The sequence below is a fragment of the Schistocerca cancellata genome, chromosome 8 (assembly GCF_023864275.1).
Source record: "Schistocerca cancellata isolate TAMUIC-IGC-003103 chromosome 8, iqSchCanc2.1, whole genome shotgun sequence".
NCBI lineage: Eukaryota > Metazoa > Arthropoda > Insecta > Orthoptera > Acrididae > Schistocerca > Schistocerca cancellata.
In genome coordinates, this window is record NC_064633.1 from 558,755,290 (window position 1) to 558,775,253 (window position 19,964).

Consider the following 19,964-nt stretch of genomic DNA (forward strand, 5'->3'; position numbering starts at 1 on the left):
ATTTAGTAGCAGTGTTCAGGGACACTGAGAAGCCTTATGATAATGTGAAAAGAAGCAAGATGAGGGGAATTTAGAGGCTGGCTATGAGAAGAATAATAGGAACTGCAAATTGTGTAAAAGTAGCTGGAGAGAAGACTAACTGAATTCAACAGAAAAATGGGGTGAAGTAGAGGAGTTCACTTTGCCCTCTATTTTTCATAATCATTATGGATGAGATAATGGCAGTGTAAGTAGGAGCCAAAGTGTGAGTAAATGGAGGAGGAGAGGTACAAATGCAAAGGGCAAATGCATGGGAGGAAGTGGTGGGACAGTATGGATTGAAATTAAATGTCAAGAATTGTTAAGTGATGGTGGCAATGAGAAATAGAGGAGAATAGCAACAGGGGACCACCAAAAAGTAAGTGGATGTACCAGCAAAAAGTAAGCAAATACTACAACTAAAAAAGAAAAAGGCAGTTGAGCAGGATATAGTCTTGTGAGATAAAATTTCAGGACAGCTGAATAGAACTTACTAGAATTGATAGAGTAAGGAATGAGACAGTGAGAGAAATAGTGAAAGAGAAGCCCATGCAAGAGACCATAGAAAAGATAAGATTAAGATTGTGTGGGCATATTAAAAGGAAGTGAGCTGACAGGATACCAAGGCAACCCCATGAAATGACAATAGGAGGCAACTTACCTAGGGGAAGGCTGAGAGACAGATAAATCATTGGAGTGAAGAAATGTGTGACGAGGAGAGGAGCAGACTGGGAAAGAATGGAGAGGGAAACATGTTGGATGAATGAGAAAAGATGGAGAAACTTTGTTCTAAACAGACCCAGCTGGAGGCTGGAAATTGCAGATGATAGCTATGTATAAACTTACCATGAAAGGTAAACTTACTTTTCCAAACACAAAGTTGGTGCAGTGCATCCTTTGTAGCCTGAATTTCAACATATAAGGTTCTGTAATATCAGATCTGATTATGGTGGAAAGGAAAGAGTTGGCTGTGTAGCCTTACACCTGCAGTTCCACCTCTGTCTATCATGGGGGCATTTGTGTAAATATGGAGCTAATATCATGATGGGCAAGAACAATCATGTAATAACTAGTTTCTCATTTTTGTTTGTTGGAAATATGATAAAATAAAAATAACTGGCTGGCAGTACTGGGGAAATTAGCTATCATATGTTTTCTTTTGCCCATAAAACAAGAAATATTAATATTTATTATGACGTATGCTATTACGTTTAATGAAGACCCGGAGTATCTAGGTGGCAAAAGAGAGTGAAGAGCAGGTGAAGCAGCCTTAAGAGATTAACTAGGATGAATCTGAGTTGTTACTCAGCCTTGAGTTCTGCTTATCAAATGTATATCAGACAATGTACCATGCTGAAGTTGCATGGTTTGCATGCCTCAGTGATACAGGTAACCTCACTTTAGGTGTAACCACATTGGGGAAACTTGACTAACCTCAGGTTCCTGACTAGGGGAGCAGCCTTTTCAGTAGTTGTGTGTGCAATGGTCTATATGATTGATTTATGTGACCTTGTAACATTAGTCAGCATAGCCTTACTGTGTTGGTACTGCAGACAGCTGTAAGCAAGAGGAAAACACAGCTTCGGGAGGACGACGGTTCAATCCCGCGTCCGGCCATCCTGATTTAGGTTTTCCGTGATTTCCCTAAATCGCTCCAGGCAAATGCCGGGATGGTTCCTTTCAAAGGGCACGGCCGACTTCCTTCCCCGTCCTTCCCTAATCCGATGAGACCGATGACCTCGCTGTCTGGTCTCCTTCCCCAAACCAACCAACCAACCAAAACACAGCTGTTGTTTTTTCTGACGACATCAGCCTTACTGTGTGGCGTATTGATGAAGACGTCCTTTAGGGTAAAATATTCCAGAGATAAAGTAGTCATCCATTTCTATCTCTGGCCCTCGACTACTAAGGAGGGTGTTCCCACCGTGAAAAATAAAACTTGTGTTCTAGGGGTTGGAGGGTAGAGTGCCAGAATCCTTAATCAGATAGGTAAGTTAAATTTAAAAAAGGAAATGGATTGTGTGAAGTTAGATACAGTGGGAATTAGTGAAGTGATGTAGCATGAAGAACAGGACTTCTGGTCAGGTGAGTAAAAAAATCAAATGGGGGTAATGCAGGAGTAAGTGTAATAATGAATAAATAGAAAAAGGGATGTGGGTAAGGTACTGTGAATAGGATAGTGAATGCAGCATAATAGCCCAGACAGACACAAAGTCAACATCCTCAACAGTAGTACAAGTTTGAAAGAATGTATGTTGGGATAAAATAAAGTATTCAGATAATTAAGTGGAATGAAATTTTAATTGTAATGGCATCTTAGAATTTGGCAATAGGAAAAGGGAGAGAAGGAAAAATAGTAGGAGAATGTAGTTTGGTGGAAAGGGGAGTTACCTAGTAGAATTTTGCACAGAGTGTAATTTAACTGTTGCTAACACTTGGTTTTAGAATAACAATAAAAAATGGTTATGTACTTGTAACAGACTTGTAGACAGATAAGACAGATTTTGATCCAGATTTTAAACATTTCCAGTGTTCATGAACCAGAGATTAAAACCCAATAAATTGCAAAAGATGGGCACCTAAGTAGGTAAGTACTGCACAAACTGAAACAACCAGAGTTTATTGAGAGTTACAGAGGGAGCATTAAGCAATAATTGACTGAAACACAGGAGGGGAATACTATTGAAGATGAACTGGTAGAAAGCTAAAGAAGAATGCATGTCCAAGGGAAAAACAGGTGCTACTTGTAGGAAAATTAAAGAGAGAAAACAGAAGCATGTATGTGTATATCGAGAGCTCAAATGGCAAGCCCAATACCAAGCAAAGAAGGGAAAGCTGAAATGTGGAAGTAATATATACAAGGGCTATACAAGTAAAATTTATGTATTTATCATGTCAAAAGTATATATAGTTGACATAATTATACAAGTAAAATGAACTTAAAGATAATATCATAGAAACGCAAGAAGAAACAAATGGAGATGAGATGGGAGACATGGTGCTATGGTAAGAATTCTTTCCTGTGGTGTGCTGAAACAGACAAAATGCCCTCAGACTGCAAGAGAAAAAGGAATAATTCCAGTTCCAAAGAATGAAGGTGCTGATGTGTGGATATTACCAAACTATAAATTTAATGTTATGGTTGAAAAATACCTATGCAAATAATTTACAGAAAATGCACAAACTAATAGAAACTGACGCTGGGGGAGATCAGTTTGGTTATGGGACAAATGTAGAAACACATGAGGTAACACAGACCCTATGACTTATCTTAGAAGATGATTCTCTTTTGGAGTAGTTGAAAAAACTCTAGAACAGCTAATTAAACCCCATCTAGAATGGTGACTGGAATTAAAGAATTTACTTTCAAGGCATCAGTTCAGTTTTTGGAAAGGAACTGTAGACAATCTTTCTAGTGTGCAGCCTAAAACTCCCTGTGCTTGCAGTGGCTAATGTGACCTTCAAGTATAAGTTTTTGTCATTGAGTACATGGGACAATGTTCTTATTGTGATTGTGCTTAAAAGATTAAGTGATGTGGGCTTTCCAAAAGAACTTATATTTGGTATCCAAAATCTCATCTTTCAAAGAATCATATAGTGGAGATGCTGAGTCGTAGATAGGCACAACAAAAAGACACTCAATCCTTTTTGCTAGTTTTACAGGGTGAGCATAAAATATTTAGTGTATCATATTATTTTGAATGGGTCAAGTACACTTTGAGAATAACAATATCATTGACATAAGGAACTACTGTATTTATGAACTTAAACAATATTCAGAACCATAGCGTTGATTATTGCTAGGCGCAGGAGCTAGAAAGTAGGGTGCATGCCTGTATCTTCCACAAAACTTTGTAAGAATCCCTTATATAATTTTAGCATGTTAAATAAATTATTTACTAGTTCAGACAGTTATTATTTACATATACAACACAGTTTTCATGTGCATCACTGCATAAAATACATTAACACCCCTTCCTGAAACAAAATAATGTGAATTCTTGCACTGCTCTGAACATTTCATCTTCACAGGTTTCACACACAATTTGAATGATTATCATATTTCTTTTCATTAGGTATGCTCTATAAAATTGTGCTCAGTATTATGTGACACACTGTGTTCAGATCCGGAGGTCTGCGTACTTATTGGATTTATATCCTTCACTTCAGGAAGTACTTTAATAGTGATTGTAGAGCAACACTTCATCATCCACAAATGTCAATTTCAAACACTGGAAAATTGAGGATGGAATGTAACAACACCAGAGAAGGAAAGTTTCTCCTCACCATATAGCAGAGGTGCTGAGTCGCGATAGGCACAACAAAAAGATTCACACAATTAACATGCGCGCGTGCGCAAACACAACTTGCACATGTCTGCAGTCTCAGATAACTGAAACCACACTGCAAGCAGCAGCACCAATGCATGATGGGAGTGGCAACTGGGTGGGGGTAAGGAGGAGGCTGGGGTGGGGAGTGGGAGGGATAGTATGGTGGGAGTGGCAGACAGTGAAGCGTTGCAGTTTAGACCGGGGGTAGGAGAGAAGGTGCAGAGAGGGGAGGGGGTAAGTAGCGGAAAGGAGAGAAATAAAAATAAAAGAAATTAAAAGACTGGGTGTGGCGGTGAAATGACGGCTGTGTAGTCTGGAATGGGACCAGGGAGGGGACTGGATGGGTGAGGACAGTGACTAACGAAGGTTGAGGCCAGGAGGGTTACGGGAAGGTAGGATCTATTGCAGGGAAAGTTCCCACCTGCGCAATTCAGAAATGCTGGTGTTGGTGGGAAGGATCCATATGGAACAGGCTGTGAAGCAGTCATTGAGATGAGGGGTATCATGTTTGGCTGCGTATTCAACTACAGGGTGGTCCACTTGTTTTTTGGCCACAGTTTGTCGGTGGCATGTGGACAGACAGCTTGTTGGTTGTCATGCCTACATAGAATGCAGCACAGTGGTTGCAGCTTAGCTTGTAAATCACATGACTGGTTTCACAGGTAGCCCTGCCTTTGATGTGATAGGTAATGTTAGTGACTGGACTGGAGTAGGTGGTGGTAGGAGGATGTATGGGACAGGTCTTGCATCTAGGTGTGTTACAGGGGTATGAGCCATGAGGTAAGGGATTGGGAGCAGGGGTTGTGTAAGGATAGACGAGTATATTGTGTAGGTTCGGTGGACGGTGGAATACCACAGTGGGAGGGGTGGGAAGGATAGTGGGAAGGACATTTCTCATTTCAGGGCATGACAAGAGGTAATCAAAACCCTGGCGGAGAATGTAATTCAGTTGCTCCAGTCCCAGGTGGTACTGAGTTGTGAGGGGAATGCTCCTCTGTGACCAGACTGTGGGACTTTGGGAGGTGGTGGGAGATTGGAAAGATAAGGCAAGGGAAATTTGTTTTTGTACAAGGACTGGATGATAATTATGGTCAGTGAAGGCTTCAGTGAGACCCTCGTTATATTTAGAGAGGGACTGCTCGTCACTGCAGATGCGACAACCACGGGTGGCTAGGCTGTACGGAAGGGACTTCTTGGTATGAAACGGGTGGCAGCTGTCGAAGTGGAGGTATTGCTGGTGGTTAGTAGGTTTGATATGGATGGAGGTACTGACGTAGCCATCTCTGAGGCAGAGGTCAACATCTAGGAAGGTGGCTTGTCGGGTTGAGTAGGACCAGGTGAAGCAAATGGGGAAGAAGTTGTTGAGGTTCTGGAGGAATGTGAATAAGGTGTCCTCACCTTCAATCCAGATAGCAAAGATGTCATCAATGAATCTGAACCAGGTGAGGGGTTTAGGATTCTGGGTTTTTAGGAAGAATTCCTCTAGATGGCCCATGAATAGATTAGCCTAGGATGGTGCCATGCGGGTGCCCATAGCCATGCCGTGGATTTGTTTGTAGGTAATGCCTTCAAAGGGGAAGTAATTGTGGGTGAGGATACAGTTGATCATGGAGACCAGAAAGGAGGTTGTTCATTTGGAATCCATAGGGTATCTGGAAAGGTAGTGTTCGATAGCAGTAAGGCATCAGGAATGTCAGTGTACAGGGAGGTGGCATCAATAGTGACGAGCAGGGCACCGTGTGGTAAAGGGACAAGAACTGTGGAGAGTCGGTCGAGGAGGTGGTTGGTATCTTTTATATCTTTCCAGTCTCCCACCACTTCCCAAAGCCCCACAGTCTGGGCACAGAGGAGCATTCCCCTCACAACTCAGTACCATTTGGGACTGGAGCAACTGAATTATATTCTCCGCCAGGGTTTTGATTACCTCTTGTCGTGCACTGAAATGAGAAATGTCCTTCCCACTACCTTTCCCACCCCTCCCACCGTGGTATTCCGCCGTCCACCGAACCTACACAATATACTTGTCCATCCCTACACAACCCCTGCTACTAGTCCCTTACCTCATGGCTCATACCCCTGTAATACACCTAGATGCAAGACCTGTCCCATACATACTCCTACCACCACCTACTCCAGTCCGGTCACTAACATTACCTATCTCATCAAAGGCAGGGCTACCTGTAAAACCAGTCATGTGATCTACAAGCTAAGCTGCAACCACTGTGCTGCATTCTATGTAGGCATGACAACCAGCAAGCTGTCTGTCCGCATGAACGGCCACCGACAAACTGTGGCCAAAAAACAAGTGGACCACCCTGTTGCTGAACATGCTGCCAAACATTATATCCCTCATCTCAATGACTGCTTCACAGCCTGTGCCATATGGATCCTTCCCACCAACACCAGCTTTTCTGAATTGCACAGGTAGGAACCTTCCCTGCAATAGATCCTACCTTCCCGTAACCCTCCTGGCCTCAAGCTTCGTTAGTCACTGTCCTCACCCCTTCTCGCAGTGTGGTTTCAGTTCTCTGAGACTGCAGACGTGTGTGTGTGTGTGTGTGTGTGTGTGTGTGTGTGTGTGTGTGTGCGCGTGCACGTGTGTGTGTGTGTGTGTGTGTGTGTGTGTCTACTGCTTACAAAGGCCTTAATGGCCAAAAGCTATTTTTGTTGTGCGTATCGCGACTCAGCATCTCCGCTATGTGGTGAGTAGCAGCTTTCCTTCTCTGTCATTGTCAAATGTCAATTTCATGGAAACCTGTCATTTGAAATGTCTGTCTTGTAAGATATATCTCCAAGTCTGTCTGTACAGCATTTGGACCATGCCACCTTGGAAATAAGACAAATTGCACTGTCATTACATTTTTAATGATGGATGAAAGGATATTGAGATGACATGAATAAAGAAATGAAGTCATTGAAATCCTTTGATTGCATCTTATACATAGACATGTTCAAATACTTTATCCCACTCTTGTGGAACAGTGAGTTCCTGATTGGAAAGTTTAGCCTTTTTATGGTATTGAGATGGTGAATGCTGTGTGGGCTTTGAGGAGTTACTTCAGGCAAATTTCTTTTGTGTTGTGAAAAAAAGGTGTTTGTGTGTGTATGCTATTTGGATGTTTGTTATGGCTAGCAGAATTATCGGACCAGAATCCTAGTTTTGTGTTTGATATGATCTTCAGCCCATTTTAACTCACATGATATGTGTCATTACTGACCTGTCAATCAATTGGTTCCTCTCAAACCACTCAGTAGCCATTGTTGCATGCTATTTCATGAATAACTAAGTCAAATGTCTAGAGCTTGTGCAAATAAAATTACTGACCTTTGTTGAGATGTGGCACTGGAAGACATTTCTAATGGTCCAAGGTGATTTATATGATCTGCTTTTGTCTCTTCATTAGTTAGTTTCTTGATCCATGGATCTTTTGCGTGATAGATCATAATGATGTGGAATGAGTTATTTTGCATTCACATTGCAAATTAATTTGTACATATGGTTACAGTTGAACATTTCTGAGTGGATTTTCTTACTTTCTTTCTTTCTTTCTTTATTTATTTATTTTTTTTTCAAAAGGAAAAATATATACAGATGTTGTGGATTAGTAAGTCCTACCCACCACCTTTTACTCAGTACAGTAATAGAAGTTCTTGTACAGCATAGGAGTTTCCAAGAAAAGCTTTCTCAGTTTGTTTTGCAATTTTGCTTTGCACCCCTTTTTGTGTTAAAGATGACTAATGCGGAGTATTGAATGTCAGTTTTCCTTCCGGTGTTGTAATAATGTACATCGTTGAACTGTAGAGGATTATTTACAACAAACTTCATGAGGGAGTAAATATACTGTGAAGGAGTAGTCTGAATGCCCAACTCCTTAAATAGATGTCTACAAGATGATCATGGGTGAGCACCACATATTAGTCTTACAGAACATTTTTGTGCAATGAAGACCATCTTTCTTAAAGATGAGTTGCCCCAGAACATTATTCCATATGACATTATTGAATGAAATTTGTCTCTCCCCAAGATTTGCAGTGATTCTAAGTGCAAAAATGGCTGAACTAAGTTGTTTTAGAGCTTGTGACATTCGCCTGCTTTATTCCTTCAGCAATAGCCCTCAGTGTTGACATACTGCATTGTTATACTAGCTGAAAATGGGGGATAGAAATTCAACACTGACTACTGTAAATGACGAAGCCGACAGTTACACAGTTGTGTTTCACAGTTCTTTACTGTCACTGTTCACAACCCCTCCCCACACACATTTCACAGTTATCTGGCCAGTTCACTATCGGTTGATAAGACTCATTAATAGGTTGCAGGCAATATCAGCATAGTGCAACAACAGTTTGCTGTTGAACATTCATGAGCAGTAAAAACCTATCCACACAGTTCACAGTTTTTGCAGAATAATACGGCACGTGTGACATTATTTCATAAATAATTTGGATAGGTATTGTCATTACTTGATCTAACACATGGCCTATTTGTGTTGCACTCATTTCACTGTTAAGTTGATGTATTGTTGTTGCTTGAAACAGTACATAAATCCCTTCTGAAAATCGGCCATGGACTGACTGTCTCACAACCAAAAATCCATCCTTTGCATATCCTCACGATAATAGGCACTGAAACTATTATTTGTTCAGTGTTTTAAGTTACAGAAATTACAATTAAAACATATCTCATTCAATTAAGTGAATACATCGAAAAGTTCCTTCTTTTTAACCGTTTATTCCATCACAGAGATTAGGCCAAATTATTTGTTTAAATAATGAAATTAACAGATATAGTTATACAAACAATGCTTTTGACAAACCTGGTAATTATTTTGGAATTAATTAAGGGCTGGATTTGCTAATAAGTTTTTGAATAGAGCCAAATAAATGCTTTAAGAATCCTAGCAGTTCCCCTTCCAAATGTTTATACCTATTAAAGAATTTATATTTGCTTATAAGTCAACAATAGAACCTAAGCCACAAAACAATTACTGATTTCACCCCAGAACAAAAGATATTAACTAGGACTAGCCAAAATAAATTAGGAAATTAATTACATACACAAAACTAAGCACAAAATTAGACCTGGTCCTATTTTCCTTAAGACTGTGGGCCGACCTTTCTGTTTTCTGGAAATGAAGATTATACTCACGCATGTTAATGGTAATTAGGCCAAAATGAAAATAAAATGTATTTAAGGAGGCAGATGGCAAAAAAAAGAGAGGAAGTAAATAGATCCTGTTGTGACTTGGCAAGACAGCCAAGCCACTATGACCGGTAGCCGAAAGGCACGCGTTTAAGCTCACGCAGGCTGGCGTGAGGTTTGGAACAGGACAATCTAATTAATATAGCCAATAAGGTACATTGCTGCTGGAATACTTAACTTTAATCCATAATTGGTGAACATCGGTCTGACGGTACAGGCATCACAAGATAAATAGCAATTGATAATGGCGCCTTGCTAGGTCGTAGCAAATGACGTAGCTGAAGGCTATGCTAACTATCGTCTCGGCAAATGAGAGCGTAATTTGTCAGTGAACCATCTCTAGCAAAGTCGGCTGTACAACTGGGGCGAGTGCTAGGAAGACGCTCTAGACTTGCCGTGTGGCGGGGCTCGGTCTGCAATCACTGACAGTGGCGACACGCGGGTCCGACGTATACTAACGGACCACGGCCGATTTAAAGGCTACCACCTAGCAAGTGTGGTGTCTGACAGCGACACCACAGATCCCAGCTTGCTTCGTCACAAGCTCGAAAATGTGTTGTTGTTTTTTTTTCCAACTTAAATCCTCATCAGTATTGACACCTAAATTTTTTTTAGTTTCCACCCTATTTATTATTTCTTCACCATGTGTTACACTTATTATTGGTGTAGTACTCCTGGACGTGCAGAACTGAATATGTCGTGACTTTTTAAAATTGATGACAAGACTATTCACAGAAAATTAGTCAATGATATTTTATCTACTTTATTTACCATTTCTTCTATTTCTGTGTGTGTGCTTGGATTGATTACAATACTGGTGTCACCTCTAAAGAGAACTAATTCTGCTTGTTGTATATTAGACAGAACATTGTTGACATATATGAAGAGCTTTAGTGGACCTCAGACTGAGCCTTGTGGAACCCCATACATGTTTTCTCCACAGTCAGAATTATGCCCTCCAGACTAGCCTATATTGACTGAATTACCTTATGCAGTATTTTGGTTAAATTTGACATTATCCATTGGCTGCTTTTGCTATCAGTCCCACAAAACTTTAATTTATCTAGGGGGATACTGTGATTCACACAGTCAAATGCCTTAGACAGATAACAGAAAATACCAACTGGAGCTATTTTATTATTTAATGCTTGTAAAATCTGATTAGTGAAAATGTAAATGGCATTCTCAGTAAGCAACCCTTCTGAAACCCAAATTGCGTTTTGCTGACAATATTATTGTTGCTAAGATGAGACAATATCCTAGAATACATCATCTGTGAATACCTGTGCATAGCTTCTTGATTCTGATAGTTCATTCCAGCTGCATTGTCTTCTTCTCCTTCAATTTTTTTTTTTAAAATCTGTCAGTCATCATATGTGTTATTACTTAGGCAATGGAAAGAAGGACTGAACTCTTCAGTGAAAATTTTCCTGTAAAACCATTTCTTTTCTGTGTTCTCTGAAGTAAAATTATTTTCCTTGCACACTGTTACACACACACTGTAGACAATTGATATGTTAAGGCCATAGTCAAGATATTTCTTCTGTGACACTTCTCTGTAATAGTGGCTATCATACTTTGGAGCTCTCAAATGTAATAGATCACTGTTTAATCCCAAGAATTTGATATTGTTCTCCTTTGCTTCTACATCTTCATATCTGAAGCACGAGCTGGATCTAATCTTTTACAGTTTCTGACGTACATATTGAGAGTCTTTTTCAGAGTTTGACGATGACAGGGAATTGGATGCAAACAATTTATTATTGATGTCGATGAAAGTTTTATTAACAGTTCTCTCTAAAACTACACTCAATTGGTCTGCTGTTTATGTCAATATTTGTAAGCTGCAGACAACACTAACTTAGCACATGATAGTGCTACAGATGTTAGGTGATTAATGCACCTGCCTAAAAGGAATTGCTCTGAGACTTAGCTATGAAGAATATTTTATGTAATTATCTACCAGTCAAACGACGATTGACAGCTCAATTTATTAATCTATCCAACTAAAATCCTTTGTTTGCTATTAAAGAGACATGACATGAAAAAATTTTCTTCTGTACTCAATGGCAACATAATGCTTCCATTTTCTCGAAAGAATAATATTATTTACAAAGACAGTCTGCCATTTCAGCACAAAACATGAGATAAATTATGAACATGAAAGCTCAGAATGAGTTAATCTAGAGTGAGATCACTTCTTGTCACACGTAAACCTCAAGCCTGTTCCATTAAATAAGAAAAGGCTACATGTAAATTGAATAACGCAGCGAAACTTTGAAAAATACAACAAAACTGAAATGACTTTCAAGGACTTCTACGGAAAAGGAAAATGGAAACCTGGGAGTATATCCAGGAAAATCTGGCAAGTACAGCCAAGGAAAGTGTACCATTACAACACAGGCCTAGGCACTGGTAGTGGACTGAAGAGTGCTATGAGCAGATGCCTATTTTTTTATTTATTTTATTTGGTATGTGTATTCCATGGATCCGTACATGCGAGTGATTCACTTGGATTTGGAACATGTCAGTACAATTGTACAAATACAATTAATGCGACAGAATAGTAATAAAATACAATGATATAGATATTAATAAATATCACTTTTTCTCATTTAAAAGCTGTCATTTAACTAGTATAGCAATTCACACTATAACATTATAACTATAATATTAACACTATAACATTAACAGAATATTGTATCATCCATCTAATAACTAAGAGACTAAATACATCTATTATTAAGGTAGTGAATTATTTCTGGAAAAGAATTCATCTAAGGAGTACAGTGGATGGTCAAGCAAGTATTTTTTTGATGTACCTTTGAACAGCATTTCATTTTCTCTTGTACATTTAATATAATAAGGCAATGCATTAAAAGTCTTTAGAGCAGCATACTTTACTCCCTTCTGGACAAGTGATAAATTTATTAGTTCGACATGTAGATCATCTTTACCTCTAGTATTGTAGTTATCGTATGAACAATTTGTTTTATACTCTTTGTCTGTATTAACAACATTCATCAGAGAGTATATGTACTGACATGTTGTGGTCAGTATACCTAACTGAGTGAAAAGTTCTCTACATGAGGTTTGTGGAGGTACCCCACACATGATTCTGACTGCTCTCTTCTGAGTAGTTCAGATTTTTTTAGGCCAGTGAATTGCCCTAGAAGATTATTTTATAACTCATTGATTAGTGAAAGTATCCAAAGTAAGCTGATTTGAAAATGTTGATGTCCCCAAAACGAGTAATGATTCTTAAAGCAAAAGTTGCTGGTGAAAGCCTTTTTAGAGTAAGGGACACATGCTGTTCCCAGTTGAGCCTACTGTCAATGTGAACCCCTAGGAATTTAGTGGAGTGCACCTCTTCTAGTTCCCGGTTGTCATGAGCAATTACTATATTTTCTGAAGTTTATTTTTGTGTGGAACTGTATAAAATTAGTTTTTTTTTAATATTAACTGAAAGAGAATTAATTGAAAACCAAGCTGTAACTTCTCTGAGTATATCATTAACATCAGTCTCCACATCAGCAGTAGACTTACCATCTACTACAATGCTTGTATCAGCAGCAAACATTGTGAATTCACAATTTTTACTAATGGATAGGGGTGAATCATTAACATATATTAAAAACAGCAAGGGTCCAAGGAAAGATCCCTGGGGACCTCCATGCTGTATTTTGCACCTTTCAGAATCCACTAGATAGAAGATCCTTTGTTGCAGCCATTTAGAACCACCTTTTGTTTCCTGTCTTCAAGATATGATTTTTAGCCAGTTACGTATAGGCCCTTTGATTCCGTAATGATAGGCCTTCTCCAAGAGTATCTTGTGGTTTACACAGTCAAAGGCCTTGGAAAGATCACAGAAGACACTAACTGGTGACTTCTTACTATTAATACACACCAAGACATCATTTGTGAGTGAGTATATGGCACGTTCTGTGGAAACCCCTTTTTGAAAACCAAACTGTCTATGGTTAATAATATTAAGTTCATCAAGATGTGCCACAATCCTGTTATACACTGCCTTTTCAAGAACCTTTGAAAACGTTGTTAAGAGAGAGACAGGACAATAATTTTTGACATCTGTAGCATCGTCAGACTTGAAAAGAGGTCTCACAATGGCATATTTCATTCTCTCTGTAACAACTCCCTCACAAAGAGATGTGTTGCAAAAGTGAGCTGGTACTACACTTACATCATTACTGCAGGCTTTCAACAGTTTACTAGAGATTTTATCTATACCTGAAGATCCTTTACTTTTCAATGAGTGAATTTTTTTTTTAATTTCATTAACAGTTATGGGTGGTACATTTTTATCACTAAAACTTTGTGGAAGGTTAAGTTTCAGAATATCTGCAGCTTCTCTTAGGTCACCACTGCAACCTATTTGAGAAGTGACTGTTAGAAAGTGATTACTAAATGTGTCTGCTATCTGTTTACTATCAGTTATTTCCAAATCATTAATTTTTAGGACAGCAGTTTTTACATTGTCAGATGGTGCAGTACCTGTTTCCCTCTTTATTACATTCCAAATCATTATGATTTTATTATTTGAACAATTAATTTCAGATTCTATGCACATACTTTTAGATTTTTAAATGACTTTAGTTAAAATTTTACATTAAGTCCTATAATAGTTCATCTGGAGGAGATTATTGGATTGTCTGGATATTATATACAGTTTTCTTTTTCTCTGACACGATATTTTTATGCCCTTGGTGATATAAAGCATGATATGGAGACAAAATAGAAAGCAAATATGAGACATTAAGATTAGTGTACTGACAGACATGAAGATCATAGAGCAAACCAAAATAAATCAAATCTCCAGGGAAATTCAAGCACTAAAACATAATTTAAGAACAAAGATAGCGGAACCTTCTACAGGACTACCAAAAAGCACTTAAATGGGTAGCAACCTTCAACCCTAAATTTTCCAAGAAAAATGGGAAACTGCCAGTGAAAATTGTGACTCTTGGCCAGACACTTTGAGAAATTGTTAAATTCTGAAGATCTGGAAGATAAAATGGTCATGAATAATTCCAGAACAAAGTAATGAAAATTCGATCCCACCAGGCGAAAAATACCTTTAAATAGTTAAAAAACTGAAGAATCACAAAGCCTCAAGGAAAGACCCTATAACAGAAGAAATACTGAAAAGCGGTGAGGAAATGACAATTACAGCATTGAAGCAAGAAATGGAAAACACCTGGAAATCAGAATTAATCCCTGATGATGATTAGAAAACTGATCTGATTCATCCTTTGCATGAAAAGGTGATAGAATCAATCTCAGCAACTGTTGTGCTGTTTGATTGGTCCTATAACACATAAATTACTATCAAACACACTGCAGACAAAGATAGTGGAACAAATAGATCATCAGCTTGAGGAATAACAAGCAGGCTACAGAAAAGGAAGATCGCGTGTGGAACAGATCTGGTGGTTGGAAAGAGTACTGGGAAACTTTCTACAAAGATGTGGTGGTAGTCTTTCTACACTTCAAAAAGTATATGATTTGGACAGCAGGGAAGTGTTATTTGGCATACTGCTAGAATCCAGAGTGGACACCAAGTCAACAGAAATTATCTAGTTGACATTAACGGGTACCCATTTTAAGGTATTTTATGGGGCAATTCTCCAAGGAGTCTAATAATAAAGCAGGGGTGAGAGAGATTGATGAGCTGTCACCATTTCTCTTTAACTTGGATTTGGAAATCATCCATGACTGGAAAAAAGAACTAGGCAGGAAATGGTTGCTCGGCTATGTAGACACTGGAGTATCTAAAAGAAGGATCAAGAGCAACTGCCTTGCTTTCACCTACAATCTCACAGTCTAATTGAGGAACACTAACACAGCCACAGACAATATACAGGGTGGCGCATGAAATGTATTACCAACTGTTTCTTTCACAGTTTACGATGCACATTAGATATCCCGCTGGGATCTCTACAGCAGTACCAGCAGAGCCTGGAAAAACAAATGAGTTACGAAATGACATGTAATTCATGATACTGCCACTAGGAGACTAGTAAGCAGCAATGGCTGACAATGGAAGACTGACGACACAGCAACGATCGGCAGTTGTGTTACTTTTTCATGAAATGAAAAGCCTTGTTGTGGCTCAGAGCCGTTTTCGACAACAGTTTAACACACGATGGGTCCCTTGCAAGAAGATCATCCACACATTGTACGATAAATTTGTACAGGAAGGAACAGTATTGGAAGCGAAGCGACCTCGGCCTAAGCCTGTTTGTTTGCCGGAGAATATTGAAGCGGTACGAGTTGCTGTACAGAGAAGTCCCGGGAAATCGTGTAGAAAGGCAGCAGTGCAACTGGGAATATCCAGACGCTCCGTTCAACGCATTCTTAAAAGTGACCTCCATATTTACCTGTACAAGATGACCTGTGCACAGAAGCTCACTGAAGAACACAAGCAGCAGAGACTACTGTTTGCTCAGTGGGCAGAGGATAGGGAGGAAACTATCAACAACGTTTGGTTTTCAGACGAGGCGCATTTTCATTTAGACGGTGTGGTTAACAAACAAAATGTACGCTTTTGGTCCACTGAAAACCCACAAGTGCTTCATGAATGACAACATTATGCTCAGAGGATTACAGTGTGGGCAGCAATTTCCAGTCATGGACTTATTGGACCCTTTTTCTTTGAAGAAACTGCAAACAGTGAGCATTATTTGAGCATGCTTCGCAATAGCTTCATTCCACAGCTTCCAGCTACTGCCTTGCCCTTCAACACGCAGTGGCTCATGCAAGATGGAGCAAGGCCACATACTGCAAACACTGTGTTGGAGTTTTTACACGAGCATTTCGACATGCAGATCATTTCACTCAGGTTGCCAGGTCGCTTCAATGACGGACAAAATTGGTCCCCCAATAGTCCAGACATCAATCCATGAGACTTTTTTCTTTGGGGGTACCTAAAGGAAAAATGAATTTACAGAAGACATGTGCCGTAGGGTAATCATTAACTTCAGTGTCCGTTTGAAGGAAGTTAGGAAACGAAATGGTGGACATATTGAGCATGTGCTGAGTTAGAACCAATCTCCATAGACGGCTCTTCATTGTAGTATATGTTCCTTTCAGATTATATTGACAATAAAGTTTATATTCAAAAACAAAATGGTAACACATTTTGTGCACCACCCTGTGGATATACTAAAACAATAAGCAGAAAAAGCCTGACTCCAAATTTCTTTTGATACATGTGTGACAAACATCAGAGCAGTCCGTCATTATCTAGAGAGAAAGAGAGCATGGTAATGCAGAAGCAGTTGACAGTTTTAAATATTGTGGGGCAATCACACAACTAAAAACTAGTGAAAGAGTTGCCGAAAACAGCAGGTGAGAGAAAAAGGCGACTGCTTTTTGCAGAAACTTGCTTTATGCAAGAGAGAAGTCATCTCGAGGCAGACAATCTAAGACCGTACAAAATAGAAATTCAAACAGTGTGTATGCTAGTGAATGCCTCTGAATGACGGGCTTGTTGGGACTAAACCTGTGAAATTTGAAGGACAAATCCTCAGCAAGATAATGTGTCAAAAGATTGTGAATGAATAATAGAGATTATGATATTTGAAAGCAGACCTACAGTTACCAACAAATTGTTCATGGATGTGAGATAAGATTGCGAGATGTATCGAACTGATGAGACATCTCAGATCAGACAAAGCATAGGTCACTGGGCCACATCTTTAAAGGTTTCCGTTATCAGTGGGAACTTAATGGGGGACAGAAAAAAAGACATGCTGCCAGAGAAAGAGTGCAGGAATTTTACAAAGAACAATAGTGTTATCCACACAAACATTCATGATAACTTGAAGCAATAATTGATCAACACTGATGTGTTTTAAATAACTCAATTGATTTAGGATTAATCTGTAATGACCACGTCATCAACCATACTTCCTTCAATTAGAAGAACAATGGTACCAATATGGGATGCTGTTATTTTGAATCACGGCCCAGCAACCCATTTTATTTTATTATTTTTTCCCCTTAACAACATGGACCAAAACTACTTGGTCATTAGACAGGGTAGTAAATTATTGGATATCAAGAGGATGTCTTAGGTGCTTACTTGTGTAGATGGAAACTGTGACATTTTTCACTCTGCAGCATAATATTATCCACACAAACATTCGTGATAACTTTAAGCAATAGTTGATTAATATTGATGTGTTCCAAATAACTCAATTGAAAGATAAGCAGGGGTGGTGACAAGGGTGGCCATTTTAAACTGGATAAAATGACTTCAGAAATCAGCGAATATTTTGCTTCAACAGATTCAATCATTTTTTTATAATTATGTAACAATATAGGTTGCAATGTATTTCAAGTTAACAAAAGAATGAGAGTGGCTAATAGCTTACTATCTAAACCGATAAATATCATTTAACTTAAAATGGGCATCTTATTATTTATTAATATAGATTGGATGTATTTTAATGAAAGGAGAGCTGAAACTATGGAAGAAAAAATGGGTTGGTGAAAGTAAAAGACCTGAAACAGCAACTGAAGCTTTAAAGAACTGTGACAAGCAGTTTTCCCCAAACATACATGTTTTACTTCAAATATTCGGGACTATTCCTGTTGCCACAAGCACTCCTGAACTAAGCTTATCTATTTTGAGACGAATAAAGACTTATTTGTGTAACACAATGGGGCTGGTGAGACTAAATGGATTGGCTCTTGCAAATATCCATAAAGAAACATATGTGGACATTGAAAATATCATTGGCATATTCAGTAAAAATAAACAGAGACAAATGAGCATGAAAAATTGGGCAAAAGACAGAAATACCTAGTGAATTTTGTTACAGAATTTTTTTAATATTCATGTCAAGTTCAGGTTTTTACATTCATGTCATTTTCTGTATCCAGAAAATTAACGAAAACTAATTTGTTGTAAGTTCGCCTTTTTTATGGCATATGTAATTTATATCTCCCATGTTAAAATAAGTATTTTTAACCTGACATCCAAAACAGTTAGTACTTCAAGCAACACCAAATTTTACCAATTTGTAGGTGGAGAACACCAGCTGAGCAGTATTCGTTTAGGCTGACTCCAGCTATACATTGCACAAAAGGAAAAAAAGAAAAAGAAATAATTGCAAATGTCTGCCAAAGGAGGTATCTGCTAAAACACCAGAGAAAATGTGCCTCATTACTCTTAGGAGGGACATCCTATGTAGTGTAATTTCAGTTTGTCAAGAACATCATTGCATGCTGTTTTTGATTGGATTCTAGGAGTGGGGAGGTGGGGACTGATATTCTATATTGATAGTAGTTTTTAGAATCACACAGTGTTATACTTCAATGATACCTGGTGTCAGCCAAGAAAACACAGTATGTTTTGTAATTTCAGTTGCTATGTTTATTGCCCCACTTGATGGAGCAGTCTCCCAAACGTTGCCAACTGTAGGGCAGCTACTGCAGACAGACAAGACATAGGGAGACTATCTGTCATTAAAACTGATGCTGGCTGGCTGCTTCAGAATTTCATTTTCTTCTCTTATCTCTACCTTGAAAGTAAATGGCTGCCTAGCTAGTACATGAGTGTCATGGAACTGTATAGTTTTGCCATGCTGATTGTGACATGACAATGATTGTCAACTCTAATGATTCTGAAACAGTTTGCAAACTTGTCCATATTGACAGTGAAATTTTGCTTCTGGTAATCAGTGAGTTAGTTACAATGCAAAGAAAGTTAAAGGCTAAGAAATTTCTAAATCACAGTTTTAATAAAATAGTTAATGATTGACAATTATTTAGAAAAAAAATTAAGTAATTTAAATGTAGCTTTGAAGTGTAAATGCTTTGAGTAATGGTCTTTACTTACGAGAGAAAATGAAAATTTACCATGAGAAACAGCCTTATTTATGAAGAATTTTTTGAGATAATGTTAACACCATTTTGACATTACTATCAGTTGCAGAGTATTTAAGTGTGTGGTTTCATTTACACAGTGAACTGTGTCTGTACTAGGTAATGCTCTATCTACCACTTCTCACAGGAAATGGAGAAGACGTTGGAAGTACTGTCGCAGATCACAGCATGTCATTGATATTCGAAAGTTCCGTTCTCATCTCCTGGAGAAGCAGCGTGCAATACATTTACTAGGCCGTGTATGTGTGACATTGTTGGTGAAGAACATTGCCGTGGCATGTAAGTAATTTACTTCCTTTGTACATGACATTTTTACACAGGGAAGTAACTTAAAAAGAAATGCGAACATGAGTACATTACATAAAATGGCAACAGTCTCTTGACAGAGTATAAGTTAAGGTAAAATAACAACACACATACTAAGTATCAAATTTTTCCTTCTTGCATTACTTGAAGAAATTCAGTTTTTTTTTCTTTTTTTAATTTTTTATTGTTAATGT

The 19,964-nt window shown here is 38.5% G+C and overlaps 1 protein-coding gene across 1 annotated transcript in view; it reads left to right on the forward strand.

The window, feature by feature from the left end:
• LOC126094650 (zinc finger protein 511-like) overlaps window positions 1–19,743 on the forward strand; it is a 101,530-nt gene extending 81,787 nt beyond the window's left edge. Inside the window, exon 4 of the mRNA XM_049909149.1 lies at window positions 19,592–19,743. Coding sequence (XP_049765106.1) covers window positions 19,592–19,642 — 51 coding nt within the window. The 3' untranslated portion in view covers window positions 19,643–19,743. The remainder of the gene's footprint in view (window positions 1–19,591) is intronic.
• Window positions 19,744–19,964: the final 221 nt, after the last annotated feature.